The sequence below is a fragment of the Pseudonaja textilis genome, chromosome 2, assembly GCF_049901715.1.
Source record: "Pseudonaja textilis isolate UNSWEBS1 chromosome 2, rPseTex1.2, whole genome shotgun sequence".
Classification (NCBI taxonomy): domain Eukaryota; kingdom Metazoa; phylum Chordata; class Lepidosauria; order Squamata; family Elapidae; genus Pseudonaja; species Pseudonaja textilis.
This window is the reverse complement of record NC_141991.1, coordinates 43,019,903-43,044,180: the sequence shown is the minus strand read 5'-3', so window position 1 is coordinate 43,044,180 and position 24,278 is coordinate 43,019,903. Positions and strand designations below refer to the sequence as shown.

At 35.3% G+C, this 24,278-nt stretch overlaps 2 protein-coding genes across 9 annotated transcripts in view; both read left to right on the top strand.

Annotated features, from left to right (window-relative positions):
- NR2C2 (nuclear receptor subfamily 2 group C member 2) overlaps positions 1–9,968 on the top strand; it is a 58,602-nt gene extending 48,634 nt beyond the window's left edge. For all 8 annotated transcript variants that reach the window (XM_026722956.2, XM_026722964.2, XM_087923745.1 and 5 more), the window contains 4 exons: positions 2,146–2,285; positions 5,308–5,445; positions 6,853–6,958; positions 9,377–9,968. In XM_026722956.2, coding sequence (XP_026578741.1) covers positions 2,146–2,285; positions 5,308–5,445; positions 6,853–6,958; positions 9,377–9,551 — 559 coding nt within the window. In that variant the 3' untranslated portion in view covers positions 9,552–9,968. The remainder of the gene's footprint in view (positions 1–2,145; positions 2,286–5,307; positions 5,446–6,852; positions 6,959–9,376) is intronic.
- Positions 9,969–19,375: 9,407 nt separating this feature from the next.
- MRPS25 (mitochondrial ribosomal protein S25) lies at positions 19,376–23,756 on the top strand. The gene is made up of 4 exons (XM_026722974.2): positions 19,376–19,811; positions 20,434–20,540; positions 21,907–21,994; positions 22,495–23,756. Exons 1-4 carry the CDS (start codon positions 19,678–19,680, stop codon positions 22,676–22,678), a joined length of 513 nt encoding a protein of 170 aa, XP_026578759.1. The 5' UTR covers positions 19,376–19,677; the 3' UTR covers positions 22,679–23,756.
- The last annotated feature ends 522 nt before the right edge of the window (positions 23,757–24,278 follow it).

Genomic DNA, 24,278 nt, shown 5'->3' with positions numbered 1-24,278 from the left:
TCAGAATTTGGATTAAGCTATCTAACTGTACAGGTAGTTCTTGACTTGCAACCACGTTTGGGATTGGGATTTTGGTCACTGATATGGTTGTTAAGCAAATCATCACATGACCAGTATTTTGATCATTTTTGCTGTAAAGCAATAAGCAATAAGTGAATTCTGTGGTCATTAAGTGAAACCAGCAGGTCATTAAATAAATCCAGCTTCCTTTGTTGACATTGTTTGTTGGAAACCAGCTCCCCAAACCTGGGAAGGTTGCAAATTGCAATCACTTGACCCTGGGGATGGTGCAACAGTTGTAACTTTTGAGGACAAGTTGTACATTTTTTTTCAGTACCATCATAACTTCAATCCCATTAATTCAAGGATTGTACATTAAGAATTTCATGTAATTGCTATAACTTAGACAATGTCTTATATGATAGAGTTTTCTCTTTTTTTGTTGTTTCTTGTTTTGTCCATAGTTGTAATAAAGTCTATGTATTAAAAAGATATACAATAGTTTGGGTATTGTGCATTGTATTTTGAATAGATTAAAGGTAGGCAATCCATGAGTTAATAGAAGAGAATATATATAGCTCAGAGATGAACTATTGAGTCCTTGGTATTCTTTGAGCTTGCTACCTGACTAATATCTTCAGTGCTAAAAAGGAATGGAATTTGCACTCAGTTTCTATATGCCATTGTCAATGGGTAGGAGTATTGTTTTCTTCTTGGTAATTACTTGATTATTGTTTACTGCTTGGTTGTTTGGTGTTAATTGTAATGTTAATTCCTTATTTGAATCTTGATTGCTAGAGAGGAGGTGTTCTGGGGGAGTTTGTTTCCTTTTTAGCTTTTTTATTGTTTCCTAGGAAGCTTGGTATTCATACAAGTCTGCTATCAACAGGCCCATAGAGATAAACAACATTTGCACATCATTCAAAAGAGACTATAGGAACCTCCAATTCAGACAAACAACCAAGCAGTAAACAACAACCTAATCAAGAAACTACCAAGGAGAAAGCAACACCCCCACCTACACTGACAGGGCAAGCTACAGTATATAAGCTGAGAGCAAACCCCACTCCCTTCTAGCAGTAAAGATGTTATACATCTGCAACCAAACAACCAAGGTCAGAGAGCAGAAATGATTCCATAGTCTAGCATCTAATTTGAGACAACCCTTAAAATTGGTTCAAATCCATGGCTTCGTTTTTTATTTTCTCCTACTGTGTTATCTCATTCATTGAGAAAATATCAAAAACAGGCCAGAAATAAAATAGTGAAACTAGGTATTTCTCCTCAATTTTGGCTTTGGCCTCATTCAGTCCTGCCCATCATGCAATCCTCAATAGATTAACGTCAGGGAACTTAACAGGAGCTCTTAACAGGAGAAAGAAAAATATATATTGTCTATCCCTGGCAAATATTATGAATTGACCCAACTAATGCCGATAAGAATCATTACACGATTGGGTTTACCAATCTTTGGAACCTACAATGCATTCAGACTGAAAACAGTCTAGGAAATATGGTAGGAAGAAAGAATTAAGCTCAGTTAGCTTTATTGAGCAAGCAGGAATAGGGTCTTACTCTTTGTCCCTTTGTATCTATGGGAACATTTTGCTGCCACTTAAAGCTAAAGTCCTGAATATTTAATATTCTATTGTTTTAGAGTAATGCAGTAGTATTTTAGATAATATTCTTTTCCTTCGATAATATAGATTTATGAAGTGTATTTTGTAAACTAATTACATATGTTTAACAAATATCCCAGATGTTTAGTATTACATTGTATTGAATCTTTTAAAAGTTGGCAGTCTTGGTTTAGATTGTTGTTTTTATTAATTGTTTTCAATGTTGTATAGCCCTTATCTCTTAATTATCTTTTGCATTTTGATATTTTGCTTTTTTTGTAATGTTCTTATAATAAAAAATGGACTAGTTCAAAGTTCACCATTATAAATAACATTTGAATATGATTTGGACCTCGTGTCTGTTGGCAACTGTGTCACACAGTGATCTTTTCAGTGCTAAATATCAGAAAACATATGTCTCAATTCTCATAACATTCCAAATTTATTATATTTTTGCAATCTTATCCCTGAGATTTTTATACAAAAAATTTATCCTGAGTCTTACCATTTGTTTTATAACTCGTAGGCAAGATTGTAATACAAGCCTTGTGCGTGCCTGTTGGAATGAGCTCTTTACTCTAGGCCTAGCCCAGTGTGCACAGGTGATGAGCTTGTCAACTATCTTGGCAGCAATTGTCAACCATTTGCAGAACAGCATCCAGGAAGGTATGTATTATTTTAAAGACTAATTGTTATAAATTCAAGGATTTATAATTGTATGTATCACTCGTACATAAACATTTTCTGTGTTGATGGGGCAATAGTGGTGTCTACTTTTAATTCTACCCCTAATGTTGCATTTCCTCCTTTGAGTATACATATATTGATATCAGTTGTCTTCAAAGGACTGTTCCCATTCTTGGCAGAGGAATGGGCAATCATATTCCATTAGAATATGATAAAAGAAAAATTTACTAAAATGTATGTCTTCCAGTGATTCTGGGCAGCTTATAATAAACAAAGAAATTGCCATGAAATCAGTAAAGCAAGTATGACAGACCAAATGGCCTGAAGCAAAGTCTGTTTCTGTCTCTCCCACACCCCCTCTCTCTCACACACATACACACACACCTGGATGAAGACGCAGATTTTCACCCATCTTCTCAACAAGAACAAAGTGCCATTTGCCTCTTGGGAGATTCATTGGAAATAGAGGATCTGGGGTACAATAGTTGTGCAACAATAGAAACAGGAATTTGCCTGATATTCCTTATTTTAGTTTCGTCTCATATCTGGGATTAAGATATTACATATTTTTTCATGACTAATAAAAATCCTGCATGCTAAAACTGTAATGCTATATTACTATTTAATTGCAATGTATCTTTTTTTTTTCTTTTATAAAAATATATGGTGGGGTCTATTTCTGGCTAATGTACTTTGTTGTTTTAGGTTTAGAAGAATAAAAATAGCAGTTAATTTGATTTTATTTGTTAAAACCTTTCAAACTTAATTATAATAGACAGGTTCCGCCCCCCCAGCCAGGCCCTCAAAAACAACACTACTGATGTAGTTCCTCTGGTCAAGGAAAGAGGCAGGATATTCAGATGCCATGGAGAGGTAGGTGCCCTACGTTTGATTAAATGTAGGGCTCTTAAGATTTTCCATCATCCAAAGCTGAAGAGTATTCTAAACAGATTTGTATATGGAAACCAAAGGTAGTAGAGCTATTATCCTTACTGAAAATAGATAGAAGCTGTTTGATCTAATTGTGGTACAGTTAGTTTTATTTTAATGATAGTTTTTTATCAGCAGGAGTACATACAATAATTAAAAGAGTAGTTCTCTTGCGTTTAGTAGAAATTAAAGTCTGATAAAATAAGCAGTGTTATTATTACTACTTCCTAATTAAGAGAAATGAATGTTTTACATCCTGTTGTTTGCAGAATACTTAATTTGTAAACAATAGGGGTTTCCAAAATACAGTGGCTGAAAAGACATGCAGAATAATAAGGCAGAGTAAAATATTTTAAACATAAATTTAGAGAGTAGCTTTTTCAGTCCCAGAAGCTAGATGCATGCCAGATAGGCCCACTGCCACAAATGTTCTATCTCTTTCTCCCTTATTGATGTGCACCATCATGTATCACAGAATCAAAGAAGATAGGAAATCTTCATCTTTCCTCCCAGCAATATTCCTAGAGGTGTTTATTTCTATTTTGCTTTGCAATATAGAGCCATTGATTATTTTCCACTTTACTATCAGCCAGTATGGGGGAGAAATAGATAGGATTTTCAGAGATTCTATGAAAATGCTAAAATACATTAGAAGACAGGATTAGTCACATAGGACATATGAAAATGCAAATATCACAGAAAGAAGACCAGGAGAAAAACATTTCGTAGTGAGACCTTTTTATAAATCTATAGCATTTCAGTATTAATCTGTCTTATAATAGAGAAACATCAAATCTCTTAAATTTATAGAAGTTAAGTTTTACTACTCAAATCATTTTTAAAAAGAAAGGGCAATTCTCAGCAATGGTGTGAAGCACACACACACACACACACAAAAGAATAAGTCTGTTTTATGGATGGAAAGATCAAAGTTAGAAGAATTAAAGCCTTCCTGAGTAATTCTTGTTCACTTTTCCCTTACTATGAATGTTGTTTGAATATAATTCCTATGCCAGTTCAAGAAGACAGATATTCAAGAAGACTTTGTTCAAGAAGACATTGTTATTGTCAAATCTGCCTTTTTTTGAGTCATTGTCTCTTAGGTAAGAGACATAACAACTTCTTGCTTTATAGAAACTTAATTTTCCACTAAGTTGCACGTTTTCTGCACAAGCAGGCACTGCCAATCTGCAGTGCTTCAGAAAGAAAATTAGTACTGTTACATTATATTCACACACAATAAAAGGTCAGCATAGAAATTCCTTGTATAATCTTTGCTAATTTGGACTGAAACACTTTTACTAATGTCTTTTTAGAGAACATTTAGAGAAGGATGCTTTGGCAAGTGTTCCAACTTTATTACTTACTAAAATATTGATGAGCTTGCCCTTCAAGGCATAGTTTGAATTAATATAGCAGATTTATTGATTCTTGTTTTTTAGACAACAATTTCTTGTGTTTTCTAGTCCTTGTCACTGAAATTGAAAAACTGGTTTGACCCATAAAGAACATATAGGATCAGCTATGCCTATCTTAATCAGTCAAATCCAGATGTTTGAAAGTGTAGTATGAGTCCTATGTCTCTAAGGGCAATGAAATTATTTCAGCAGCACTCTGCTTTCCACAAAAGAGGTTAATTCTTTCTTCCCTACTCAATTCTTCTCTGATTAAAAATATGGTAATTCCAACTTCTATTTGATCATTATTAGACACTGTATGTTTCTCTATAGCCTTTGGTTTACTTTGTTTTATTTCTATACCATGTCCTTTCTTTTTCCCTTATCTACTGCTTGATTTTTTTCTTCATCGTCTGCATTTTTAACAAAAGGGTAAGTCTCTGCTTCTTTTTATTCACTGCAATTGAGCATTATAAAAATACGTACTTCAAACTACGAAGAAGAAGAAGGTTGTTAAGCTGCTAATTCCATTTGAAAAAGCAAGGTTTTTTCTTTCCATGAAGGAAATGTAATATGTGAAACAGCTATCTAAATGATTATATCCTGAAGAAGGGTTTATTTTTGGTTGATTTTCTAAACCTTCTTTTAAGAGAACATATAATGTTTACTTCTAGATAAACTTTCTGGAGATCGAATAAAACAAGTGATGGAGCACATCTGGAAACTCCAGGAGTTTTGTAACAGTATGGCTAAACTTGATATTGATGGATATGAATATGCTTATCTTAAAGCGATAGTCCTCTTTAGTCCTGGTAAGCATTTAACAATTATTTTATTTCAGTGTGTGTCTTTAATGCTGTTTAGATGCTTTAATACTCTGACACTAACTAAAACAGTAAATAAATTGGCAACACATTTTCTAATACATTTAATTTGGGATTAAAATATTTATTTTGACCTTTTAACTATTCATTTCAATGAGACTTACTACTTAACTACTTAAATATGATAGTTAAATTTGATATATTAGTGAAATACTTTCTTAAGAGTCATATGTCAAATGTTTCCTTTTATTTTTCTTTAAATGATTTGGCAGGCAGATTCTGTGGATAGAGCAAAATATGGAAGACTGGTGAATAATATTTCCCAACTATAGTCCCAAACAGAATGTCATAATAAAGAGAATTGTAGTAGATGACCAAGATGAACTTGAGGGAGGGGTCAAATGCATCATCAGTCTGGAGTCCCTTCACATCCACAAGAGACCTAGCTGCCAATTTCCTTTCATTAGTAGTTCAGATTCTTGAAGAAAGCTTAAGTTTGCAATAAACCCTTATATACGTTTGAACTGCCTGAGTTTCCTGATTTCTGCACTTGACATGGATATAATTTTTAGGTTTCAACATTTATCTTTTCCTGAGCTAGAGAACATCTGGAAATTATATTAGTTGGCCCCATTATTGATTTCAGCCTATCTGGGATTTAAAGACACTGTTTGTAAGACGATTTAGGTTTTGCCTGTCAAAGAACAGTTATCTTAACAGGTGGTCCAAAGTGGCTTATTCTTTGTCTTAACTTTTTTAAACAAAACAATCACCCCCAAATAGTGGGAACAGCAAAAGTCTACTAGTGAAGAACTATTTTCCAATAAGCAATGAGAAATTGAAAGGTAAATAATTATTAAAACAGATAAGTCTCAAAAGCCACCAAATGTTCTTTGTAAATCTGGTTTAAGGTATAGATTATCTTGATGAGTTGTACATGATTTGTGTTGTAGAACCACAAATCAGCATTTAAATGTTTCTATATATTCTTAAATAGATTGAAATACTTTCTTAATAAGTTATAATTGAGCTACTATATGCTGTAATAGATAATTACACTAAAAAAAATTATTTGAGGAATGTTAATATATGGTCAATAACAGTGGGTCCTGAAGGATTGGAATGATCTGCTAGTTACCAAATGTTGTGCATGATAATTGGCTTATGTTTATGACCAGCTGCAGTATACTGTGGTCCTGTGATCATAATTTCTGATTTGTATATTTTTTGCATAGACAATATGTGCTAGAAAGCTAGAAAACAAAACAGAATTGTTAGTAGATGATGGTATACATTATCTTTGGAAATTTTGGAATAAAGCATTTTAAAAAAAATATTACTGTATTTTTCAGTAAAAGTAAACAAATGATGAAATAATGTATTTAACTTTAATAGATCACCCTGGTCTTACAAGTTCCAGCCAAATCGAAAAATTCCAGGAGAAAGCTCAAATGGAGCTGCAAGACTATATTCAAAAAACGTATCCAGAAGATACTTACAGGTATTATAATATTATATTGTGGTTTGTTTAATTCTAAAGGTTTTATTTACTTGATTTAGTTTGTAAGGTTTTGTTTACTTGCTTTCATGTGATCTTTATTTTCAGTTCCTAGATAATTTTTGAAATAGACTTCCATTGGATTGAATTATAAATAATATATTTACTTTTAGTCAAAAAACAATAACAGGACAAAGTGCTTAATGATATATACTTGAGTTATTGAACAAACTTGACTGTTCAGAAGTGAGTTCCATTAAATTAAATAGAAATAATTTCAATCAATCAAGAAAGAAAGAAAGAAAGAAAGAAAGAAAGAAAGAAAGAAAGAAAGAAAGAAAGAAAGAAAGAAAGAAAGAACATACTTGAGTGTCTGTCAGTTTAACTTCAGGATGTTACATTTACAGATACTACCACTTGAGCCTTGCTTTCCTTCATAGTAGAAAAGGTAAAAATAGTTTTCAGTTTATGACCATCCTTTTAATGACAGTTTAGTTATGATAGCCTTAGAAAAAATGTTTTACAATCTGCACTTGCACTTACAACTGTTGCAACAGCCCTGCAGTTATATGATCACTATTCAGGAGCATGATAATTGGCTTATATTTATGACCAGCTGCAGTATACTGTGGTCCTCTGATCATAATTTACTACCTTTTTTTTTCAATTTCTAGCAAAATACCCACATTGGGGAATCTGGATTTATTTAACCACAGTAATTTACTTAACTATCATCAAAATTGTTGTGAAATCATATCCATCTCAACTTACCACCACAACAACCTATGATGGAAATTCTGGTCCAATTGTGGTCACAAGTTGAGGACTTTTTGTACATAGTTAATCAACTTAATATATTTTTCCTTTTAGTGTTGAAGAGAGGGTCCTACGATGCATTAAGTCATCCTTTAAGAATAAGGTAGTGCGGTCTGATGTGACCAGAATGTACATTAAATTTCAGGGTGAGCCTTTTTTTTTACCCCAATGCCGGACAGTCCTGGTGCAGTGGTTAAGGCATCAAACTAAAAACTGGGAGATTGAGTACTAGTTCTGCTCTAGGCACAAAGCCAGCTGGGTGACCTTCGGCCACTTTCTCTTAGCCCCAAGAAGAAGGCAATGGCAAACTGTTTTGGAAAAACCTTGCCATAATATAACAGAATTAGAAAAATAATTGCAGTGGCAAATGAATTTCAGCAATAAATCAATGTTTACTTACCTAAACAGGAGTGGTGTGGTGGCCTAGAAGAGGCTGTGAGTTCAATCTAGTTAGCGGCAGATATTTCTCTGGACACAAAGAGAAAGTATCTGCTGCAAATTCCGTGTAGGCATCAGGAAGGCCATCTGGCCAGTAATCTTTCAGCTCCTTTCATTCACCTCAACTCCACCATGATGCAAGGGATTACAGGGTCATTAAAAGAAAAAAAAGTTACTTACCTAAACAGTTAAATAGAACGACCCATGGTAAAAAGTAATGGAAATACAACCTCATGACTGGAGGATACTGCAATGGCCACAGGGGTCTGAACATGGTAAAAAATTTCAATTCCACAAGAATAATGAGTCCTGGATGTTTTTTATGCATTATTTAAGTTAGTAGATTTTAGATACCTTGATTCAGAAATTGTGACAGTACAATATACCATTTGGACTAACTCAAAGTTATAAACAGATGAACACAATGAGAGTTTTATTATATTCTAGCAATCTTCTAGAATCTGCATAAAACAGTATTTTGAATTAGTTGCCATATAGACTAGGGTTGGCATAATAATTATGACTATTATTTTATTATACTATTAATAACACTATATGTATCTTTATTAGTAACAAGTATTAATATTACTTGTTTTATTGATTTTATGCTTGGATTAGATTTTACTATAGTTTTATTTTATTTGTAGTATACAAGACTGAATCAGTTTTTTGCTAGCACATAAAATATTTAATAAATAAACATTCAAGTGTGATAGTTGGAAGCCTCCTCCTCTAAGGGACCGTGTAAAAAGAAAGTTTGGAGGAGCCCTTTATTGTGCAACCAATCAAAATAGATATTGAGGACCTTGTGCCTTGCAGCTTAGTGTGTTTATCAGATTTGGTTCAAGTGGTATACCTTTGAGAAACACATTGAATCTGAGCCCTCCTGAGGCTTTCTATATGATTCAGAATTTTGACTGATTCTGAGACATAAAAGTCCTGTAATGAGAATATTCTTTCCCAAACTCTTCATGAAGTCATACTCCAGGTTAAAAGGATGAGATAGTTTGTAGTTTTGTAACACTTTAGCTTCTAGCCATAGTGGATGATAATTTTTCATGAATTCAATAGCCAAAATATAGAAATCAAATGAAAGGCTTAAGCATCACAGCGGTACTGGCAAATTGAGTTCCATTTTTACATGTACCACTGACTTTCTTATTTCAGGCTAGCTCGAGTTCTAGTTCGCCTGCCAGCTCTTAGACTGATGAGTTCCAGCATTACAGAAGAACTCTTTTTTACTGGTCTTATTGGAAATGTTCCAATTGACAGCATCATCCCCTACATCCTGAAGATGGAAACAGCAGAGTACAATGGTCAAATAACAGGATCGTCTTCTTAGAAGGAATTAGCTCATCCTGATGGACCTGAATGCTAATTTACTGATTCCTTGGGATAAGGTGTACAAATGTTTTCAACGCTTTTCGTTTTCTTGTTAAAAATTCTTTTATTCAAAAACAAGGTTTAAAAAACCCTACAGAACTTTTTTCTATGACCTATTTCTGCCAGAACAAATATTTGAATTTGTTTTTCTGAAATGATACAGTGAATTGATAAATATATCTTTAATATGTCTTTTTATTTAAGTATTATCTATGAGTACACTATAGCTTCTCTTATGACAGAATACACATTAAAAAATATATATTCCGAACTTTAGCTTGGATCCAAAAGGCTCCAAGATGTCTTCTGCAAAAGGATTGCCCCCTCCCCCAACACAGCCCTTGTTCTTTCCCCCCCTTTCCAAAATGAAATGCCACTCCAGGACAGCATGAGGCATAGCATGCTAGTTTGTTGGAGAGAAAAAAATGTTTACAAGATAAATGTGCTTTGAATTCAGTCTATATTGTGTGCTCACTCACATACATGCAGATAATTTAAAATTAGCAAGATGTAGGAATGGTCAGCACTTCCAAAGAATGTTTTATGAAAGTAAGATATTACTCTCATAATCCTGCTTCCTTGAATAGGATAAATGAATAGCATTTTAATTACAGATGTATACTAATAATTTCTATGAAAACTTACAGCCATGGCAGACAATCAATCATTTATGCTACAAAATTTTTAATTACATTTGTTTATTAATAACATGATACTTTTAATGATGTTTGAATTAAATTTTGCTAAATGAATAGAAATGTTTATAGCATAGGAAAAGCATAATGTTTATGGCTCAACTGTAAACTTGATAGACTCTATAGAAGTTATTTACATTGAAAAACAACACACTACTTATAGTGAGGCACTTCTGAGAATTTTAAGATGTTTGCCAATAGTTTAAAAAAAAAAGTGGGACACATCCATCACTTTAAATAAGAACCACATGCCTTTTATAGACAGAACAATTTAAAAAAACAAATTTCATACTCATTCCTTCTAAGAATGATTCATTCCTTCTGGGAAGACTGACTTTGGCACAGTTCTGATATCACTAAATTAGTGAGGAATCTATTGATTATTGAGATGTTGCTTCTCAAAGGAGTCCTACAATCAGTTTGGAGCACTCCAGTAACAAAGTGGTTCAACATTCCTAATGATCTGCCAAAACAATCTTAGAAAGGTGGGATGAAAGCAAGAAGGAACTGTAATAGCAGTGAAAGAGAATACATATAGCCTAACTTCTGGGTCTTTGGTATGTGTTTGGCTATGTGGCAGATGGTTCGGCTACAATAGATCCTGGGTTCTGCCTAGCCTGGTCATCAGAGTATGATCACAGCGGGGAAGTTTCTTATAGTCCCTGCAGTAGTATTCCATGGAACTATAAAGTCGTATCCTAAGAATTCAGATTTTTCAGATTTTCTCAGCCTGCAATCCAACTTACATTCTGAAACATATGCCATAATTTCTATAGAAATGATACCCAATAGTGTAGAAAAAAGAATAGTCATGTGTTTATTTATATTATGCTGTATCTGTTTTCCCAATATTTTATATGTTCTGGAATTATTCAGAATCTGATAAATCACCTGGAGTCATAGTACTAAAAATGCCATGTACAATCTGTCAAAATATTAAGGCTGGCCAATTCTACTCATATCCAGTACTGCTTTTAGATTTCATAGTATATTGTACAAAACTTCTGTATTTCAAATCATAGTTGTAATTTTTATTTCATACATACATACTTTTTTCAAATTGACTTTTATATGAAAACATATTTCAACAAGTATGTCATTTATACTCATTGTTAAGTATATGGTGGTTTCAGTGAGCATTTTAGTAGAGGCATTTTATAGTGAGTATTTTAAAGATGTTAATAGATGCAGGTACCAATGAAGAATAAGAAAGGTTAGTCCAATTTAATAGATGACATTACTTATATTACATAAGTAATATAGTCTTACAGATCTTTTTCCTCAGAAAATGTCACTGAACTCAGTGGTGCTTACTTCCAGTATGTGTTTATACTGCATAATTATAATTCATTCAGTAAATTCCTAAATATACCCAATTTTTTAATATTTACTATTCTTTCATTAACTTAAACTTAATTCATAAAACACTGTTACACAGAAGCTGAATTAGCATACTCCCTGATTTTTCTTAAACAGGAGCTTAATATAATTTGCATTGGAAATACTTTCAGTGGGACTATGACTATAGATGCATTGGGAAGTACTGGAAAGTGTTGTATAATATATGTAATACTAAATATTTAAAGTAACAAGATCAGTTGGAAATAGAATTGAGTCTGTCCTGGATCATAAAACTTAAAGCTAATTACAGGCCAAATATATGAAGTTAAAAACATTGGATGAGGAAATATTAAATAACTGAAATTATATTTTAGCGCGATTTTTATGAAATCTGCAGGACAAATTATGTACACTATTTTTATTGTGATAATTTATAACACTAATATATTTTACATGCTACCCTGATTGGTATGGTGACACATATATTTTTAAAACTATTAGATTATGTATAATATTTAATTATGCATATCTAATAAAATATATGCAATTTGAATAATATAAAAATAGTAGTTTTTAAAATAATTCAGTGCAAAAAGAAGTAATTTGCTGAATTCTGCACCAGGTTAGATCCTCTACAACCCATTATTCAGATATTAATTTCATTCTCTTGTATTAAGTTGAATAAAACTAGTTTACATCATTTGTTTTACTGATCTAGAGTTTGGACCAAGCCAAAATATATTTAAATAGCACTATTTTAATCACATTGAGATGCAATATTTCAATTATTTGCATTCATTATTTATTTACTTCCCATTTCACCTAGAAGCTAGGTCCTAACTTGTGTATTATAAAAATGTTTCTGCAGTTGTTCATTATCATAGCAGAGATGTGTAGTAGATCTCACAACTATAGTAGGAATTATTTTTATATTTATGCTTTTCACTGTGCCCAAGACACCAAGCATTTATTTATTTATTTATTGTTTTACGTTTTGTATAATGAACTATTCTAACCCTTTTAAACTTTTGGTTTTTATAAAAGCTCTAGAAAGTTTTTGAAGCATCTAGAATTTATACTTCCAATTTTCAAGGAAAGAAATGCTGCGCAGAAGGGCATTAGAAAAAGGACATTCAATATAGGCCATCCTTCATCTTGTGCAACCTGTTGGAATATGTTTTCTGAATATAATTTTCTTTTTAAAAATGTAAGCATTGCTGTTGCTTATGTGCACACCGAAAATCTCTCAGCATGTTTGGAAGAGTTTTGCTTTTGTTTTTCAGATGGTAGCAGCTACCAGTATACTACAAGAAACTATTGATGTGGGTGCATGTTGAAAGAAACATGACTGCACTGAGAAACTACTATTCAGACAGAAAATAAAAAAGTCTTTTGTTTCTCTATATTAGAATTCATTAGGTTCTATCCAGTATCACATAATAGAAGTTACTCTGCTTCTGTTCTATTTGTATTTTCCAGATCTGCTTCAGAGTTCTGCTAATCATCTATAGCAGATTTGCAGAGCTGCTTTGAGTAGAATGAATGCTATGTATTCCTTGGGCAGACAAATACACTTTGCTCAGTGGGTAATTATCCTTGGGCCATGCGCATCAGTGAAAGCAATAGAGATTTGCCTAGTTGGTGTCATATAATCCTGACCCTTTGTAATTTGAGCTTAAAATAATTATTGAAGGTTGTTTTATCACAAAGTCATGGCACCTTTAAAAATTACCAGTAAGTGGAAATTTTAATGTAATATCTATTATTCTGAAGGTGGTCATTTGAGATGATTACTGTTATCAAGCACACTTATTTGAAAGCAAGTTATCTGAGATTAGTGGAATTTAAATATCCATGTTAAGGATCTGCATTTAAAAGATGTCCTGAATGGACAGTTTGTTGATAAATTGAACTTACGAAATTTAATTTATTTCAGTGGACTTGGACATGCATGAGAATAAGTCTAAAATCTTCTTGCTATGGATAAGTATAGGGCAACTGACAAACCATTAAATAATACAGTTTTCTTGAATATTTAATTAAATAAAATGAATTGTAATTAAATAAAAGAAAATGAATTAAATAAAAGTAAAAAAAATGTAATTTTAAGTATGTGTCCATAGGTGGGTTTTATTATCAAAAATAATTAGATATGTCATTTAGAGTTCAGTTTGAATATGCCATATAACAGGAAAAGTTTTTTTAAAAAAATCTTAGGACTTGACCAAGCTCTTAAGCATAATCAAAATAGTGCTTTGGATGCTGGCCATATTTATTTGTTTGAATGATGTTTATGTGTTAGTTTCTAACTTTGTTCAGTACATGTACAGTGTAATATAAAATGTGTAAGTATGTATGTAAAATTATGTACAGTCTTACTCATATGTACCAGATTTCTATATGTTAAAAAAAGATTTATAATTGCATTGCAAAGCTTGAGCTTCCTACATTTTATATTTTGTTCAAATCTTGATATAAACATGCCTCCCTCTCAGTAGAGTGGGCTATTGTTTTTAAACCTAGGATGTAATTGCACTTTGTCTTAAATACTGAAGCTATCTAATAGTTCCAATTTTATTTGTTAATATTCAGAAGGCCAGCTGAAATTATGGAGATTGTGCAGTGACAGTGGTGGTGAACTGTGGACCATAAACCTTTCTGTATATTCTCAATGCCTGCAAAAGAGGCTTTTTGTATTTTATCTGAGCTTTTCTTTTGCATAGTCTTCTTTTTCAGCGTGTACATTTTGATCACACTGTATTTTAATGTTATCAGTACATCCCTTCCAAGTTGCTGATTAAAATGAACAAGGCTGTCACAACAAATGAGTCTAATTTTATATTGTTAGCTGTTTTATTAAATGAGCATAAGGCAAAATGTTGTGTCATGAATGTCACTAACTGATTCTGATATGTTATCTTCAAAGTAAAACTTTTCTTTCTTGTGGAGAAAATGTCAAAATAGCAATAGCACTTAAACTTATATACCGCTTCAGTGCTTTACAGCCCTCTCTAAGCGGTCTTACTATTGCCCCCAACAATCGGGATCCTCGTTTTACCCCCTTTGGGAGGATGGAAGGCTGAGTCAACTTTATGCCTGGTGGGACTTGAACTGCCAAATTGCAGGCAGCCGGCAGTCAGCAGAAGTAGCTTGCAGTACTGCACTTTAACCACTGCGCCACCATGGCTCATGGTCAAAATGACATCTTAAATTTAAGTTTTTGAATAGACAAGTGCTATGAGATTCTACCACTTGTGGTGGCACCTCGTATCACTTTGTTACCAGTGAAGTCTTGGAGAATGTTTCAAGTAAGCTCTGAAGGGAACTAGTGCATCCTAAGTTTTTTGTTTAGTTTCACTTTTTATTACCCTTGATTACTTTCCAGCCTCTCTCTCTAAAATTTGGGAGGAATGGACTGTTGTCATATCATTTGGGCAGAAGTTGCATGTAAAACATTCAGTGGTGCTATACAATGGCTCCATAAATAATTATGGTTGTACTAAGGGAGAAGTACTACTATATATAAGGACACATATAGAAGCTCTATACTATTGTACTATATGGAAAATTGCATTTTGTTCTGTCTTTTTTGAAAATTCAGGTAGTTTGCAGTGCATGGAGAGGCAGGGCTTGATAGGAAACTTACACTTTTTTTAAAAAAAAAAAAACTTTTTTCCCCCATGCCTTGACAACTATTTCCAAGTATGGTTAAAGAAGAGTATTGAAATCCTGCTCTGGAGCATTGTGGGGATCATTTTTCATGGAGCTATATAGAGAAAGATTATGAAAATTAACGCTGCTAATAAAGTTATATATAGTGTAGCACTTGCCTAATCTGGGCCTTAAGACTTCAGTTGTAACTGAAAGTCTATAAAAATTTATCAAATGAAGTGGGATGCAATTCTGAACAATTCCTAAATATTTTTCAATTTATATTTTTCTGTTTTCTAATCTACTGTTTTAATCATTTTTCTTCATTTTAAAACCATTTTTTGGTAAAAGCATTAATTTTAAATTTACTGAAACTGAAATTCTTTGTTTCATATTACAGTAATTGGATTTGGGAGCCATTCCATATAAAATTGAATAGAATTTTTCCATTTCTAGTTCTCTGAAAGGTTAAGAAAAATATTAAAGAGCTTTTGCTTATTTGAAAAGCTTGCTTGCAATATGTGTAAGACAGCATTTCTCATTTGCTGGAAGCAGAAGGAATCCCAAGAAAAATGTAGGGAGGAATCTTCCTGATACTGCTGCTCAGACATGATAGGTTTATTTTTTTTTGCCAATCCTATTTACACAATGCAGTAGCAAAAGCAAATACATTGTTAGAAGAGTAAAAGTAACTTGGTACTAGAAGTATAATACAGATTTCATAATCTATTTAGTTTAAAAAAGCTAAACTAAACCAACAGCTGGATAGGTTTTACTTGTGTATTGTCCAAAAGATAACAACATACAGTACCTTATTTTTTGGTATACAAAATTTATATTCGGGAAAAACTTCCATAATTAAGTACTAAGTATAATATAAAGCCATTGTTCTCAACAGTTTTATAGTTAAAAAGTAGCACTTATGTTTACAATTGTAAGCATTTGAAAACTCCCTCAAGCATTATGCTTGTATGAAAATTAATGTATCTCCCCCAAAAAGAATTGTGATAATTTCCAGGGTTATATTTTATAGCTCTATGCTTTGTACTGCTTATTAAAAAGTCTTTTTTTAGTTCAGGTTTAAAACCTGTTGCTTCCTCTCAGTTTCTTTTGTGAAATCAACTTTGAAAAATTCATGACATTTTAAGTTGTTTTTTTAATCTTTACTTTTTTATCCAATCAATGTCTTCAGTTTGGAAGATAAATTTGCATTGTTGTGTGTGTATATAGAGAATTACAGTGCATGCTTATGCATTTTATTAAATGCTGTCTAAATGTGTCTTTACATTGTTGTGGCTTAATGTTGCAGTCTACAAGAAATTTATACTATTACAATAAATAAAGACTCTTATGCAGCTTTTGACTTCCTCCTTTTAATATTTTTGTTAATGTTCATGGCAGTTAATGATGACTGTGGCATTTTGTTAACATTGCTTGAAACATACGAAACATAAAAATTCTCCAAAGTAGCGTTCTGCACCCCTCAGCTGGTTTTATCCCAGAGTTCCTCAAACAAAATTGCCCATCTCCCTTGCCAGGTAGTAAAGTTTGAGAAAGCGTGTGAGTTGGGAATAAGGGAACAGCTTTGAAAAGTCAACCATCTCTACTGGTATAAGTCTTTAGATTTTGGCTAAAGATCAGGACATTGATTTAAGTATACAGCAATGAAAACATTTTAAATGTATTCTCTGCCACACCTGTACATGGCAGATACTGGAATAGTCCTTGGCATGCTCAATTTTGCTTTTTAACTAACTGCTTCTGCCATTAAAATGATTAATGTTTAAAGATACTATAGTTAATTCCTTGCTAGCTGGGGAATTCTGGGAGTTGAGATCTATATATCTTAAATTTGCCACGGTTGAGAAACACTTAAGAAATAGCATCTGGCTTTAACTGGGCTTAAAAATTTAGTAGAGCCATTTCTGATTAGCATGAGTTGACTCCTATAAAAGATATTAGGAAATCTATTCTGCATTGGAAATTAAGAACATCTTGGGAGAAAACCAGGGTAAATTACTGATATACACTGCTCAAAAAAATAAAAGGAACACAAAAATAAGACATCCTAGATCTGAATGAACAAAATATTCTTATTAAATACTTTGTTCATTACATAGTTGAATGTGCTGACAACAAAATCACACAAAAATTATCAATGGAAATCAAATTTAGCAACCCATGGAGGTCTGGATTTGGAGTTACACTCAAAATTAAAGTGGAAAACACACTACAGGCTGATCCAATTTTGATGTAATGTCTTTAAAACAAGTCAAAATGAGGCTCAGTAGTGTGTGTGGCCTCCATGTTCCTGTATGACCTCCCTACAATGCCTGGGCATGCTCCTGATGAGGTGGCGGATGATCTACTGAGGGATCTCCCGCACCTGGACTAAAGCATCCCCCAACTTCTGGACAGTCTGGTGCAACGTGGCACTGGTGAATGGAGCAAGACATGATGTCCCAGATGTGCTCAACTGGATTCAGGTCTGGGGAACGGGCGGGCCAGTCCATAGCATCAATGCCTTCGTCTTGCAAGAACTGCTGACACACTCCAGCCACATGAGGTCTAGCATTGTCATGCATTAGGAAGAACCCAGGACCAACTGCACCAGCATATGGTCTCACAAGGGGTCTGAGGATCTCATCTTGGTACCTAATGGCAGTCAGGCTACCTCTGGCAAGCACATAGAGGGCTGTGTGGCCCCCAAAAGAAGTGCCACCGCACACCGTTACTGACCCACTGCCAAAATGGTCATGCTAGAGGATGTTGCAGACAGCAGAACGTTCTCCATGGTGTCTCCAGACCCTGTCACGTCTGTCACATGTGTTCAGTGTGAACCTGCTTTCATCTGTGAAAAGCACAGGGTGCCAGTGGTGAATTTGCCAATCTTGGTGATCATTGGCAAATGCCAAATGTCCTGCACGGTGTTGGGCTGTAAGCACAACCCGCACCTGTGGACGTCGGGCCCTCATACCACCCTCATGGAGTCTGTTTCTGACCGTTTGCGCAGCCACATGCACATTTGTGGCCTGCTGGAAGTCATTTTGCAGGGCTCTGGCAGGGCTCCTCCTGTCCCTCCTTGCACAAAGGTGGAGGTAGCGGTCCTGATGCTGGGTTGTTGCCCTCCTACGGCCTCCTCATCTCCTGATGTACTGGCCTGTCTCCTGGTAGCACCTTCATGCTCTGGATACTATGCTGACAGACACAGAAAATCTTCTTGCCACAGCTCGCATTGATGTGCCATCCTGGATGAGCTGTACTACCTGAGCCACTTGTGTGGGTTGTAGACTCCATCTCATGCTACCACTAGAATGAAAGCACTGCCAGCATTCAAAAGTGACCAAACCATCAGCCAGAAAGCATAGGAACTGAGAAGTGGTCTGTGGTCACCACCTGCAGAACCACTCCTTTATTGGGGATGTCTTGCTAACTGCCTCTGCTTTCCACCTCGTCTACTCCATTTGCACAACAGCATGTGAAATGGATTGTCAATCAGTGTTGCTACCTAAGTGGACAGTTTGATTTCACAGAAGTGTGATTGACTTGGAGTTACATTGTGTTGTTTAAGTGTTCCCTTTATTTTTGTGAGCAATGTATTTTTATTAAGAAAACCTCTATTTACCCCAGAATTGAGGTGAGCTCCAAAGGATCTTATCTGTAGCGATGGATCTATTCTTTTCACATATATATCCCAAATGCAAGAAAGAGCACACTAGACCTCTTCCCCCGATTTATCCTCATAATTAACTATAGCTAGCTAGATAAGATAGCTGGCCTCGAGTCACCCAAGTAGCTTCTGTGGCTGAAATGCGGACGTGGTTTCCTCATCCTTAGTTCCACGCTGCACTTATATCAAGCAGTCTGAGCTGTGACTTAATGAAATAGGGATATCCATATTTTGGGGGGAGGAACTTTGTCTCTACTGTTACCGTTGTGGTTTATTGTAAGAGAAAACTGCTTTTTTCGCAACATCTGAATAACACTCCCAAACTTTTGCAAGGATTACTTCAACAATTTCTTTAAGTCTTGGCGCTGTTACAACCTATAAAGCGGCCGTCAGGATGAGATTACCCGACTGTCCACTAGGACCACCCCCTTTAGGGCTACGAAAATCCAGTGACTTTTGCAATCCAGCCTTGGTACCGCTGGGCCGACCCTCTTGGGTTTCTACTGCTCGCGAGCCATAGATCCAGGTCCTTGTCTTCGGGGATTCCCTCACCTCCACTCTGGAAAAATAACTACACTTCCCATGGTCCTCTGCGCCGATCGCCTCTTCCTCTTTCTACCGCACGGCGGTTTCCGTGCGAAGCTAAAGATTGAGCCGGAAGTCGAGTTCTCCCCGGCGGGTGGGGGGGCGCGTTGTGCGGGTTTGCCGGTGCCGTCGCCGTCGCCGTCATGCCTATGAAGGGCAGGTTCCCTATTCGAAGGACGTTGCAGTATCTGAGCCAGGGTGACATCGTCTTTAAGAACTGCGTGAAGGTGATGACGGTGAACTACAACATGCACGGAGAGCTCAGCGAGGGCGCCAGGTGAGGGTCGCTCTCCTTTTAGGGGAGACGGCCGTGGGGGAACGCCTCGGGTCTGGGCTGCAAAGCAGCGATGGCTGCGGGAAGTAATGCTCCTTATTTTTGCAACCCAGGTATAGTAAGCCCTATTTTAGGTGGAACTGGCCTGCGGATAGGGGCCCGTTGGATTGCCGATTTAATCTATTTAATCTTAAAACCTGGCAACTTTTAAGACTTGTGGACTTCAATTCCCAGAATTCCCCAGCCAGCATGGGAATTCTGGGAGTTGAAGTTCACAGATCGTAACGGACCGTACTTGCCCACTCGGGCCATAGAGGCTGCATAGCTATAAGTTTACAACTGATCAAGTAATCATGAGCTGGTGTGGGGAAGAGAGGTGACACCATACTGGCTCTCTGACTTTTAATTCTGCCCAAACTAAGGTGTTCCGAAAAAGTGTGTGTGTAGTTTTGCTACAACAGATAGCATGGCCAGCTTTCTGAAAATGAGATATATTCCTGGGCAATATTGGTCACGGTCCAGGTGGATGGAATCACTCAAAAGCTGGACAGTCACACCTATTCAACTGCTTGACCTTCAAAGAGGTTTAAAAAACTGAATAAGTTGCTTTTGTTTTTTACCATAGAAAATTTGTGTTTTTCAACATACCTCAGATTCAGTACAAAAATCCTTGGCTGCAGATTGTGATGTTTAAAGACATGACTCCTTCGCCATTCTTAAGATTCTACTTGGGTAAGTAGAGTATTTGTCTGATTTTCCTGCAGCTCCTGATGAGGTGGACTAGAATAGTGTTTGCTTATGCTCCTAATTGTAGCTACCACATGGGAGATAATATGTCTGCTAAAAGAGGGAAATGGCTCATATCTTCAACACTTTCTGGTTGATGTACTGGTAACTGCTAATAGAACTATGTAAAATTGCCACTCTGAATTATAACAGTTTGTGTTCAGTGCTGGTAAACCAAGTTCATATTCTAATTTTAGGGAGTTTTGTTTCCCTTAGAAAGAACTGCAGTCAATAGTTTATCTTTGATATTTTTCCAAATTTTTGTTTAAATAACCCTAGTTTGTCTTATGTAGGGGTTTGAGGAAAGGAGTCGTAAAGAACTGCACTGGAAACCTGAAGAGAAAATATGTAGTAGACGGAATAATCTCTTTAATCTTTCTACCTTGTAGTCTTTAAGGACTGGGCATGGAAAGTAGATAGTCTGGCAGTACACTAACTTTTTGTTCTCACTGTCATATTTTTAAGGCCTTTCATTGATATCAAGATGATGTGGACCTGAACTAGCACAGGCATGGAGAACCTATGAGCATTTAGCTATTCTGACAGTTCCAGATGGAAGTTATTCTTGCAGATTTTGAATAGATATGGAAGAGCACAAGTTCATGTAGTTATAAGCATAAAACCCATTTGTAAGGATTATGGACTGATAAAAATATCATTAGCTATTCCTCTCATATTTCAAAACTTACAGAATCTTAACCTAACCATCCTGCTTAAAAATAATTGAATTTTTCAAGAACCAGTGACCAGTTATAATGTGTTACAGTCAACCAGTGTGGGGATCCCAAGAGTGGCATGCAACCCCTGGGATGGTTGGTGGCTTAAGGATGCTCCCTTAAATTCTTAACTTTATTTTTCAACTTTGTCTATTTCTGTATAGATTTTATGGTATTTATTTGCAAAACATACAAGACACTTAAGGTAGCGAGATGGATGGCACGTACATTTAATAAATAAAGTCACCAAGGCTGGATAGTTTCAAGTATGAATGATTTGGAATTCATTTTTTGGTGGAATTCATTTTTTTTCACTACCAGATCTGTGGGCGTGGCTTGGTGGGCATGGCAGGGGAAGAATACTGTAAAATCTCCAGTCCGAGGTGGTATCTGCCGGTTCTCCGAACTATTCAAAATTTCTGCTACCAGTTCTGCAGAACTGGTCAGAACTTGCTGAATACCACCTCGGGTTTGCCAAGTGACCTCGTGTCCAAATGATCATGTGTGTATTTTTGTATGAGAGATATGCCATATCATGGAAGCAATTTTGGAAAAACCCAATAAATATTCTGTATGTAACCCTATTTCTCTTACAGATAATGGAGAGCAAGTCCTGGTTGATATAGAAGAGAAGACCAATAGAGAGATAGCAGACCATATTAAGAAAATTCTTGGTAAAAGCGAGTAAGTCAAAATAACTAAGGTTATCAGGGATTAGGCTTCAATTCTGACTGTATGGGAAAGCACTAGGTCACGGTGTCAAACTCACATCGTCACATCACATGACATATTGCAACTTTTCTCCCCTTCACTAAACCGGAGTGGGCGTGGCCAGTGCGTGATGCATCCGGACTGCGAATTTCACACCCCTGAACTAGGTATAGCAAGTGTACTTAGACTGATATGTCGCTTCACAGTGCTTTACAGCCCTCACAGTTCTCTACGGAGTCAGCATGTTGCCCCCAACAATTTGGGTTCTAATTTTACTGACCTCAGAAGGATGGAAGGCTGAGTCAACCTTGAGCCTGGTGAGATTTGAACTTCCAAATTGCAATCAGCATTCTAATAGAATACACTTCATCTTTCATTAGAATTCAACTTGTTAAAAATATTCACAAATGTGATATGCTGCACACTGAATTTCACTTGCTGTCTTCCTTACCATAAAATCATCTTTTTAATAGGGAAACAATCCAGATAGAAGAAGAGAAAAAGAGGAAATGGCATCCTGCAACATTTGGTAACAAAAAATACCACTTACGGGAATGTATGTGTGAAATTGACGGCCAGATTTCCTGTCCTGGTAAAGTGCCACTACCGAAAGAGATGACCGGCAAATATAAAAACGCCATGAAAGACAGTTCCTAAGCCACTTTTGCACCAAGCTTCTCCACAAGGAAGTAAAGATTGCAGAGAAATAAGAAACTGATTAGTGGCATGATGAAAATATATTGTTGTATGAGACTTACGCCAGGAAAATAGATGGTCTTAATTCTGTCACTGCTGTACACTAAATAGTAAATGTTTTGTAAATGCTTTTTTAAAAAAAAATTAAAGAGCAAGCGTTGGGTCATATTGATCATAATGTCAATTTTAATTTTCTATTATTTGAAGGGCAATTGTCTTGGGAGAACAGCTTGGATCCTTATATAAATGCAGTTCTATGGGAACAGAGAAAACAGTTGTAATATGCAGCGCTGGTTCCTTTTCCAAAAGTTGCTTTATAGGCTATCCATTTTATAAGCCTACAAATATTGATCATGAATTAAGGGCTGAAATAGTTGTAATTCTACGTCTGTGATTTGTGGCATTTTTTGCTTCAGTGGTTACAAATAGCATTTCAATCTGTTTTGTCTTTCTGTAATGATGCAAGTTCAAGCTATCAACTTGATTTAAAATTATTTAATATGATATAGAAGTAGTTGGCTGAAAGGTACTGAAGTGAGAGAGTGGTGACAGAGCCTTGGGAGAAGTCATTGGCCTGTTCCACAACCAGCTTGGTCAGGGTCAACTTTTAAGAACTGCTAAGGGCCAGATGATTTTTACTATGTCGTGATATCTCTGACTGAGATACATAGAACTCTACATACTTTTTCACATGACTTGTAATCTAGGAATTAAGTGCCACCTTTTCCCCCACAGGAAAACATGTGGGAATATGGCTATGGTGAAATTTATTTCTGATCATTTTCCCCCCCCCTTTGGTTGAGAAAAGAAACACAATTTACTGTTTGCCCTATCGCCATATCTATTTTTAATTACCTTCTGAATTGTCTTATTTTACATTTTAAAAGTATAACTGTTGCTCAAGTGATTAAATTAGGTATTTGAAAACACTTTTATTAGCAAGCATCAGCTATTTAGATAGGAAAAGCTATTTATTACTTACCATGTGTGTGTATACTGAGGCTTTCATGGAAATCAAAACTGTACCAACTGCATAAAAGGAAATTGTATCTAATGCCCTAAACAACCCAGGATTTTACTTGCATTGAAGCCAAGAGTTGAGAATAAAGTAAAATTTTGACTTTTAAGAAGCCTCAAAAATTTTAAAGCAAGGAAAAAGATGAGTCTTGCAGTGCAGATTGTTTCTTGCTTTTTTGGTTCAAATGGTACATTTCAAGAGATTTTTTTTAAAAAAACAAAGACCATATATCTGTCTCTACACTATGTAGTTCTCTACATTTCACCATGGTGCATACTTTTTCCTACACAAGACTTGGATTGAAAGATTATTCACCTTATTTTAAATATCTTGTTCCAGAGTAGTAGTTTTTCTTCCTATCTGCCATTTCTCATTTTATTTGAACTAAAGAAAGTATTTTGGTGCAAAACACAGAGAAGATTAAATTCCATATTCCAATAGGATCCTATTATCTAGTAGATCATAACAGATCATAACAGATAATCAGAGTTGGAAGGGACGTTACAGGTCATCTAGTCCAACCCCCCCACCCAAGCGGGAGAC